This window comes from Drosophila bipectinata, chromosome XL (assembly GCF_030179905.1).
Source record: "Drosophila bipectinata strain 14024-0381.07 chromosome XL, DbipHiC1v2, whole genome shotgun sequence".
NCBI classification, from domain to species: Eukaryota; Metazoa; Arthropoda; class Insecta; order Diptera; family Drosophilidae; genus Drosophila; species Drosophila bipectinata.
The window spans coordinates 21,171,115-21,182,266 of NC_091734.1; the positions used below are offsets into that span (position 1 = coordinate 21,171,115).

Consider the following 11,152-nt stretch of genomic DNA (forward strand, 5'->3'; position numbering starts at 1 on the left):
TGGAGATGAGGCAGCAGGTCCTCAATGAAAATCACGACGCACCAACGGCGGGACATCTGGGCGTAAGGAAAACCATAGCCAGAGTGGCCGCCCGGTATTTCTGGCCAGGGATGCAGAGGGACATCCGGAAATACGTCAGGAAGTGCGAGACGTGCCTGAAGTACAAGCCGAATCAGATGCAGATGGCCGGGCAAATGCTGACACAGGTTCCGGAGGAGCCATGGGCGACGGTATGTGCAGATTTCGTAGGCCCACTGCCCAGGTCGAAACACGGCAATACGATGATCCTGGTGATAATCGATCGGTTTTCAAAATGGACGGAGATAGTGCCTCTTCGGAAAGCAACAACAGAGGCGCTGCAGAAGGCATTCAGGGAGAGAATCATCGCTCGATATGGAGTGCCAAAAATAATAATAACGGACAACGGGGTGCAGTTCACCAGTCGCAGCTTCAAGAAATTCCTCGGAGAACTCGGCGTACGCCATCAGTTCACCGCGCCATATACGCCGCAGGAGAACCCCACGGAAAGAGCGAACAGGACGGTAAAAACAATGATCGCCCAGTTCGCTGGGAAAGAGCAAAGGAAGTGGGACGAACACTGGCCAGAGCTAATGTTGGCGGTAAATTCCGCAATCTCGGAGTCCACGGGGTACTCGCCGTGTTTTATAACGCAGGGCAGGGAGCCAAGGATGCCGCGAGCCCTGTTCGACGAGAATGTGTTGGGCACGGGAGCCGAGCAAGGAACACCCATGGAAAACGCGGCGAGACTCAAGGAGACATTCGAGATAGTAAGAAGGAATATGGAGCGAGCTGCCCAGGACCAGGCGCGACATTACAACTTGAGAAGGCGGAAGTGGAGTCCAAAGGTCGGTGAAACAGTGTGGGCAAAGGAGCACCACCTATCAAAGGCGGCTGAAGGATTCGCGGCGAAACTGGCCCCTCGGTACGACGGGCCATATACGGTGGTGGATTTCGTTTCTCCAGTAATTGTCACGTTACGACACGGCAGAACAAGAAGGGAGAAGAGAGCTCATGTGAGCGAGCTAAAGGCTCAAGACACGGAAGAAACAGCAAAGGGATAACGAAAGCGGACAAATACATTGTGTCCGCATAACGGGCACACAAAAAAAAAAGGGGGAAAACAACAACAACAAAAACCCCGCAAGGAGGAGGAGAGCAAGCAACGGGACCATTAGCGGGACATTTCCAGCAACGGGAAATGGATGCGCTATATAAGTGGAAACGTGGGAGATGGTCGGCCTATTCGAAATCAACACGCAGCCGCAAGCATCATCAAGCATGTCGTCCAGCGCAACTATAATTATTTCGTCCGACGACAGCGACGTCGAAATAGTCGGCGACCCTTCGTGGAACGCCAAGAAGGCGAGATCAGAGTGGATGGTCCGGCGGGCAGCAGGAAGAGGAGGATGCATCCCGGTCGGATCCTTCGAGGTGGAGCGGCGGCGCAGGAGCGAGGAGCTGGTCCTGCGCCTGCGAGCGGAGTGGGACAGTCGGCGGCTGGCCCTGATGAAGGTGACGGAGAACATGGCGAGGGCCCGCGTCAAGGTGATTGCCCAAATGCGGAGGAGGAACGCGAAGGAGGCCAGGCAGCGGCGCATCGACGGACGCCAGAGGGCCATGGTCAGGGCGAGGGCGAAGACGGCACGGCAGCGGCGGATCCGGAAGGTAGTGGAGACGGCGAAGAGAAGGGCCGCCGCCGGAAGGGTGCGACAGGCCAGAAAGTGGAAGAGGAAGATACCGCCGACGCCACGCCCCAGACCGGAGAGGCCGGAGGAGAAGCCGTGCAGGGCGACCTCGAGCTGGAGGAGGGCCCGGGCGCCGACGCCGTGGCCCGCGGTGCCCCCGACACCGTGTCCACGGGAGAAAAAGGAGGAGCAGCCGTTGGAGAAGGGGCCGTGGGTGTGGCCGGAGCCGCGGAGGCCTGCGCTGGGCCGGCAGACGTCTTGCCCAGAGAAGCGGCCGGCAAGACCGGTGCTGGAGCGGCAGGCATCGGTCGGAGGCGGGCGAGATGTGCCGGAAGACGTTTGGCCGCCGGAGCTTGCCGCAAGGGTGAAGGCGGAGATGACCAAGCGGAGAGGAAAACCCGGAAGATGGTGCATCTTGGTACAAGTTGGTGCCACGTGCTTCCGGGTGCGAGGAGGCGGTAGAGGAGTAAGGGTGGTGAGGAGAAGTTGAATAAAAAAAAAATGGAACTTAAAAAAAAAAAAAAGGAAAAAAAAAAATAATTAAATAATAAATAAATAATAAAAAAAGAAATATATTGGATATAAAAAAAAAAAAAAAAAAAGAAGGGACAAAAGTAAGTAATAAAAAAAAAAAAAAAAAAAAAAAAGGAAGAAAAAAAAAAAAAAAAAAAAAAAAAAAAAAAAAAAAAATAATTAAATAATAAATAAATAATAAAAAAAAAAGAGAAATATATTGGATTAAAAAAAAAAAGGGGGACAAAAGTTAGTATAAAAAAAAAAAAAAAAAAAAAAAAGGGAAGAAATAAAAAAAAAAAAAAAAAAAAAAAAAAAAAAAAAAATAATAATAATAATAAATATAGGGTAGGAATAAAGGGTTTTAAGAGGAAAAAAATAATAAAAGTAAAAAAAAAAAAAAAAAAAAAAAAAAATATATGGTAGGAACAAGGGGTTAAAAAAAAAAAAAAAAAGAGTAATAATAGGGTTAGCATAGTTAGTATTTGGAAAAAAAATGAATAATAGGTTTAGCATAATTATTAAAAAAAAAAAAAAAAAAAAAAAAAAAAAAATTAAAGTATATATAACTATAGGGTTAGTAGTAAAAATCTAAACAAAAACAAAGAGAGAAAAAAAAAAAGGAGGAAAAAGAAAAAAAAAACCAAAACGACCAAACAACGCCAGCGAGAGGGGGAAGCCATCGGCCGTCTTCCGAAGGAGGGGGGAAGGGGATGGGCATCCACACCACACAAGTGGATGGGCATCCCCACCAAAGAGAAGAGCGATCAGGCACAGTTTTTTTTCGGTGAGCTGAGAGTGGCGAAGTTTTCGTTACATTGGCAAGTGTCTCTGTCGTTCCCGAAGAAGGGGGGAAGTGTGAGGAGAATTCGCCTCCTCACACGCTAAGACAGCAATAGCCAATCAGTTTAGGGGGCCGCAGGAGATAGGCTGATGACCAATACGAACGGGGAGGGGTAGGGTTCACCATCAAGGGCGAAGACAGAATCGAGGTGGAACGTAACGGTTCCTGGAGCAGCAGTAGACGAATGGAAGGACAGGGTTACAACGCCCAGTGGGAAGACGGAATCAACGTGGAACGTAACGGTTCCCGGAGCACCAGCAGACAAGTGGAAATGCAAGGTTACATCGTCCAGTGGGAAGACGGAATCAACGTGGAACGTAACGGTTCCCGGAGCCCCAGCAGACAAATGGAAATGCAAGGTTACATCGCCCAGTGGGAAGACGGAATCGACGTGGAACGTAACGGTCCCCGGAGCACCAGTGGACGAATGGGAAGGCAGTGAGGGCAGTGAGAGGCAGAGCTCCATCATCGAGTGGAAGGCGGATCAACGTGGAACGTAACGGCTCCCGAGGCGTCGGCGGGCACATGAGCCCGCCGCGCAGCGGAGTTCAGGATGGGCGACATGAGTGGGAGCAGCAAAGGAGCAAGGAGCAACAGGGGAGGCGGAGGAGGCCAGCGTCACGTCGCATAGCAACAGCAGGGGTCAGTGGCCGAACGGAAAAGGGCAACGGCCGCACGGATGGCCACCTGCCAGCAGGAAAAAGGAGTAACGGCAGCCCGCCAACGGGAAAGTGGCGTGATCTTGGAAACAGGAGTAACGGCAGCCCGCCAACGGGAAAGTGGCGTGATTCTGGAAGCAGGATTAACGGCAGGAGCAGAGTCCAGGAGGATTAACGGGCGCTCCAGTCAGTATAAAAGGAGGCCCACTGGAGCGGCTCGAGACGAGTCTTTTTAGGAAGCTTGTAGCGTTGAGTTGGGGACCGCCTTTGGAGAGTCCGCCAATCAAGTGTTAGAGCGTTGCTAAAAAGGATTCGGTTGTTTGAGTTGAAAGACCGCCTTTGGAGAGTCCGACAGCCAAACGTAAGGAGAACGAACGAGACAAGGAAAGAACGGTACGAGGACATTTACGGGGAACGACCTAGGCGACAGGAGACGAGTTGGACCAGTTCCTGGCCACGGCAGGTAGCCTTGCTAGGAAGTGCAGAAAGGATAAGTCTGGCGTACGCCATTCGGACTCCTGACTCACAACCAACAGGCGTGGTCCTGCACCGGAAAGGACAGGCCGACTCAAGATCCCGAGCCCGGTTTCGCTCCGGAGGACGAGAAGGACAAGACGAGAGAGGATCGGCGTCGGTTGGTTTCCTCGAAAGCTACAGGGCAACAGAGTCGAGCGTGGGCTATTCCAAGTCAAAGCAGGTAGCCTTGCAAGGAAGTGAGGAAAGAACAAGTCTGGCGTACGCCACGCGGGTTCTTGACTCGCAACCAACAGGCGTGGTCCTGCAGGACGCGGATAAGCCAACTCGGGAACTCACGCCCGCTTTGGAACGCGATCGGGGAGGCCCCGATCACCCACCAAGCAGCTCTTGACCCGGGCCCATTGGCGCGTACGCGCGGTGGTCACCCGGCCGAAAGAGTGACGTACGGTCCTGGACAGGCGACTGACAAGACTTCGGCAACTCCCAATCCAGGCCCGCCGGTGCGGAAAGGCACGGCGTCTCCTGGCGTAGCGGAGCCGGCTGTAGACAGCAATCTCTGAACCAGGGCCGCTGGTGCGCATGCACAGCGGGTTGCGGGGACGACCACCAGTAGCCATCTCCCAAACCAGACTCGCCGGTGCGAAAAGCACGGCGTGCTCCTGGCGTAGCGGAGCCTACAGGCCGCACACCCCGAACCAGGTCCGCCGGTGCGCATGCACGGCGCATCTCCCTGGTGGTGCAGAGGCGACAGCCAGTAGCTATCTCCCGAACCAGCGTCGCCGGTGCGCAGAGCACGGCGTTCATCCTGGTGTAGCGGAGGCTACAGCCCGCCAACTCCCGAGCCCCGGCGGTACGGCGCGTACGCGCGTATCCCCGACGGCGTAGTGGAGGCTTTTCAGTTCATAGCCGAAGGCCAGACCGAACCGAAGAGGTGGAAGGTGACGACGGATCAACGAGGAGGAGCCCCGGCAACAAGAGCAGCAGCGGAAACACCAGCAACGGAGGAGATATCCAGGACGGACACACCAAGGGTCACCAAGGACACACCAAGGGTCACCAAGGACACACCAAGGGTCATTCCCGGGAACCCGCATGAATCACAGTTGTAAACAGAGAGAGCAGAAAATAAAGAGACTACGCAACGTAAAGCTACTTGTATTATTTTCTGGGCTTGGGCAATCACGTCGAATCTATAAATTCGGTGGAACGGATCCGCGAAACTCTGTGAGCTAGCCGCGGCAAATTGTGGCGAGCGGAAGCAGAATAACAGTTCGTTACACTGCCACATAACTGATTGATCGGAAAATAATACGTCATGCCCAATTTTATAAGGATCGGCCGACTAAATCCTATAGCTGCCATATAACTGAACAATCGGAAATGACCCAACTTTCGTATTTTTAAAGCTATAAACTTGGAACTTTGTGCAGATTTTAGAGAGCTATTTTGGCAAAATAATACGTCATGCCAAATTTTTAAGGATCGGCCGACTATATCCTGAAGCTGCCATATAAGTCAACAATCGGAAATGATCCAACTTTCGTGTTTTTAAAGATATAATTTTGGAACTTTGTACAGATTTTAGAAAGCTATTTTGACAAAATAATACGTCATGCCAAATTTTTAAGGATCGGCCGACTATATCCTAAAGCTGCCATATAACTGAACAATCGCAAATGATCCAACTTTCGTATTTTTAAGGATATGAACTTGGATTTTTGTACAGATTCTAAAGAGCTATTTTGGCCAAAATAATACGAAATGCCAAATTTCATAAGGATCGGCCAACTACATCCTATATCTGCCATATAACTGATTGATCGGGAATGCTATTACTTTGGTTTTTAAACAATTAAGATTTCGTACGAATGCACTTTTTTTGAAAAAAATACGACATGCTAAATTTTATAAGGATCGGCCGACTATATCCTAATGCTGCCATATAATTCAACAATCGGAAATGATCCAACTTTCGTATTTTTAAAGATTTGAACTTGGAACTTTGTACAGATTCTAGAAAGCTGTTTTGGGCAAAATAATACGACATGCCAAATTTTATAAGGAACGGCCGACTATATCCTAAAGCTGCCATATAACTGAACAATCGGAAATAATCCAACTTTCGTATTTTTAAAGCTTTAAACTTGGAACTTTGTACAGATTCTAGAAAGCTATTTTGACAAAATAATACGTCATGCCAAATTTTTAAGGATCGGCCGACTATATCCTGAAGCTGCCATATAAGTCAACAATCGGAAATGATCCAACTTTCGTGTTTTTAAAGATATGAACTTGGATTTTTGTACAGATTCTAGAGAGTTATATTGGGCAAAATAATACGACATGCCAAATTTTATAAGGATCGGCCGACTATATCCTATAGCTGCCATATAACTGATTGATCGGGAATGCTTTTTCTTTGGTGTTTTAATAGCTAGAGAATTAAGATTTCGTACGAATGCACTTTTTTGCAAAATAATACGTCATGCCAAAATTTTTAAGGATCGGCCGACTAAATCCTATAGCTGCCATATAACTGATTGATCGGGAATGCTCTTTCTTTGGTGTTTTAATAGCTAGAGAATTAAGATTTCGTACGAATGCACGTTTTTTCAAAAAAATACGACATGCAAAATTTTATAAGGATCGGCCGACTATATCCTAAAGCTGCCATACAACTGAACGATCGGAAATGGTCCAACTTTCGTATTTTTAAAGATATGAACTTGGATTTTTGTACAGATTCTATAGAGCTATTTTGGCAAAATAATACGTCATGCCAAATTTTATAAGGATTGGCCGACTAAATCCTATAGCTGCCATATAACTGAACAATCGCAAATGATCCAACTTTCGTATTTTTGAGGATATAAACTTTGATTTTTGTACAGATTTTAGAGAGCTATTTTGACAAAATAATACGTCATGCCAAATTTTATAAGGATCGGCCGACTATATCCTAAAGCTGCCATATAACTGAACAATCGGAAATGATCCAACTTTCGTATTTTTAAGGATATGAACTTGGATTTTTGTATAGATTATAGAGAGCTATTTTGCGCAAAATAATACGACATGCCAAATTTTATAAGGATCGGCCGACAATATCCTATATCCTACATAACTGATTGATCGGAAAATAATACGTCATGCCAAATTTTATTAGGATTGGCCGACTAAATCCTATAGCTGCCATATAACTGAACAATCGGAAATGACCCAACTTTCGTATTTTTAAAGATATAAACTTGGAACTTTGTACAGATTCTAGAGAGCTATTTTGACAAAATAATACGTCATGCCAAATTTTATAAGGATCGGCCGACTATATCCTAAAGCTGCCACATAACTGAACAATCGGAAATGATCCAACTTTCGTATTTGTAAGGATATGAACTTGGATTTTTGTACAGATTCTAGAGATCTATTTTGGGCAAAATAATACGACATGCCAAATTTTATAAGGATCGGCCGACTATATCCTATAGCTGCCACATAACTGATTGATCGGAAAAAAATACGTCATGCCAAATTTTATTAGGATTGGCCGACTAAATCCTATAGCTGCCATATAACTGAACAATCGGAAATGACCCAACTTTCGTATTTTTAAAGATATAAACTTGGAGCTTTGTACAGATTCTAGAGAGCTATTTTGACAAAATAATACGTCATGCCAAATTTCATAAGGATCGGCCGACTAAATCCTATAGCTGCCATATAACTGAACAATCGGAAATGATCCAACTTTCGTATTTTTAAAGATATGAACTTGGATTTTTGTACAGATTCTAGAGAGCTATTTTGGCCAAAATAATACGAAACGCCAAATTTCATAAGGATCGGCCAACTTTATCCTATATCTGCCATATAACTGATTGATCGGGAATGCTATTACTTTGGTTTTTTTATAGCTAAAATATTAAGATTTCGTACGAATGCACTTTTTTTGAAAAAAAAAGACGTGCCAAATTTTATAAGGATCGGCCGACTAAATCCTAAAGCTGCCATATAATTCAACAATCGGAAATGATCCAACTTTTATAAGGATTTTTAAAGATTTGAACTTGGAACTTTGTACAGATTCTAGAGAGCTATTTTGGGCAAAATAATAAGACATGCCAAATTCTATAAGGATCGGCCGACTATATCCTATAGCTGCCACATAACTGATTGATCGGAAAATAATACGTCATGCCCAATTTTATAAGGATCGGCCGACTAAATCCTATAGCTGCCATATAACTGAACAATCGGAAATGACCCAACTTTCGTATTTTTAAAGCTATAAACTTGGAACTTTGTGCAGATTTTAGAGAGCTATTTTGGCAAAATAATACGTCATGCCAAATTTTTAAGGATCGGCCGACTATATCCTGAAGCTGCCATATAAGTCAACAATCGGAAATGATCCAACTTTCGTGTTTTTAAAGATATAATTTTGGAACTTTGTACAGATTTTAGAAAGCTATTTTGACAAAATAATACGTCATGCCAAATTTTTAAGGATCGGCCGACTATATCCTAAAGCTGCCATATAACTGAACAATCGCAAATGATCCAACTTTCGTATTTTTAAGGATATGAACTTGGATTTTTGTACAGATTCTAAAGAGCTATTTTGGCCAAAATAATACGAAATGCCAAATTTCATAAGGATCGGCCAACTACATCCTATATCTGCCATATAACTGATTGATCGGGAATGCTATTACTTTGGTTTTTAAACAATTAAGATTTCGTACGAATGCACTTTTTTTGAAAAAAATACGACATGCTAAATTTTATAAGGATCGGCCGACTATATCCTAATGCTGCCATATAATTCAACAATCGGAAATGATCCAACTTTCGTATTTTTAAAGATTTGAACTTGGAACTTTGTACAGATTCTAGAAAGCTGTTTTGGGCAAAATAATACGACATGCCAAATTTTATAAGGAACGGCCGACTATATCCTAAAGCTGCCATATAACTGAACAATCGGAAATAATCCAACTTTCGTATTTTTAAAGCTTTAAACTTGGAACTTTGTACAGATTCTAGAAAGCTATTTTGACAAAATAATACGTCATGCCAAATTTTTAAGGATCGGCCGACTATATCCTGAAGCTGCCATATAAGTCAACAATCGGAAATGATCCAACTTTCGTGTTTTTAAAGATATAATTTTGGAACTTTGTACAGATTTTAGAAAGCTATTTTGACAAAATAATACGTCATGCCAAATTTTTAAGGATCGGCCGACTATATCCTAAAGCTGCCATATAACTGAACAATCGGAAATGATCATACTTTCGTATTTTTAAGGATATGAACTTGGATTTTTGTACAGATTCTAAAGAGCTATTTTGGCCAAAATAATACGAAATGCCAAATTTCATAAGGATCGGCCAACTACATCCTATATCTGCCATATAACTGATTGATCGGGAATGCTATTACTTTGGTTTTTTTATAGCTAAAATATTAAGATTTCGTACGAATGCACTTTTTTTGAAAGCCGACTATATCCTATAGCTGCCACATAACTGTTTGATCGGAAAATAATACGTCATGCCAAATTTTATAAGGATCGGCCGACTAAATCCTATAGCTGCCATATAACTGAACAATCGGAAATGACCCAACTTTCGTATTTTTAAAGCTATAAACTTGGAACTTTGTGCAGATTTTAGAGAGCTATTTTGGCAAAATAATACGTCATGCCAAATTTTATAAGGATCGGCCGACTAAATCCTATAGCTGCCATATAACTGAACAATCGCAAATGATCCAACTTTCGTATTTTTAAGGATATGAACTTGGATTTTTGTACAGATTCTAGAGAGCTATTGTGGCAAAATAATACGTCATGCCAAATTTAATAAGGATTGGCCGACTAAATCCTATAGCTGCCATATAACTGAACAATCGGAAATGACCCAACTTTCGTATTTTTAAAGATATAAACTTGGAACTTTGCACAGATTCTAGAGAGCTATTTTGACAAAACAATACGTCATGCCAAATTTTATAAGGATCGGCCGACTATATCCTAAAGCTGCCATATAACTGAACAATCGGAAATTATCCAACTTTCGTATTTTTAAGGATATGAACTTGGATTTTTGTATAGATTATAGAGAGCTATTTTGCGCAAAATAATACGACATGCCAAATTTTATAAGGATCGGCCGACAATATCCTATATCCTACATAACTGATTGATCGGAAAATAATACGTTATGCCAAATTTTATAAGGATTGGCCGACTAAATCATATAGCTGCCATATAACTGAACAATCGGAAATGACCCAACTTTCGTATTTTTAAAGATATAAACTTGGAACTTTGTACAGATTCTAGAGAGCTATTTTGACAAAATAATACGTCATGCCAAATTTTATAAGGATCGGCCGACTATATCCTAAAGCTGCCATATAACTGAACAATCGGAAATGATCCAACTTTCGTATTTTTAAGGATATGAACTTGGATTTTTGTACAGATTCTAGAGATCTATTTGGGCAAAATAATACGACATGCCAAATTTTATAAGGATCGGCCGACTATATCCTATAGCTGCCACATAACTGATTGATCGGAAAAAAATACGTCATGCCAAATTTTATAAGGATCGGCCGACTAAATCCTATAGCTGCCATATAACTGAACAATCGGAAATGATCCAACTTTCGTATTTTTAAGGATATGAACTTGGAACATTGTACAAATTTGAGAGAGCTATTTTGGCAAAATAATACGTCATGCCAAATTTAATAAGGATTGGCCGACTAAATCCTATAGCTGCCATATAACTGAACAATCGCAAATGATCCAACTTTCGTATTTTTAAGGATATGAACTTGAATTTTTGTACAGATTCTAGAGAGCTATTTTGGCCAAAATAATACGAAACGCCAAATTTCATAAGGATCGGCCAACTTTATCCTATATCTGCCATATAACT

At 43.3% G+C, this 11,152-nt stretch overlaps 1 protein-coding gene across 1 annotated transcript; it reads left to right on the forward strand.

Annotated features, from left to right (window-relative positions):
• Positions 1-1,223: 1,223 nt before the first annotated feature.
• Positions 1,224-2,168, forward strand: LOC138926554 (paraneoplastic antigen Ma6E-like). Its single transcript, XM_070281091.1, has one exon. It carries the CDS (start codon positions 1,224-1,226, stop codon positions 2,166-2,168), a length of 945 nt encoding a protein of 314 aa, XP_070137192.1.
• The last annotated feature ends 8,984 nt before the right edge of the window (positions 2,169-11,152 follow it).

What these genes read in the sequence shown, in the direction of transcription:
- LOC138926554 (XM_070281091.1), top strand. Translation starts at nt 1,224, where the DNA reads ATGCGCTATATAAGTGGAAACGTGGGAGATGGTCGGCCTATTCGAAAT.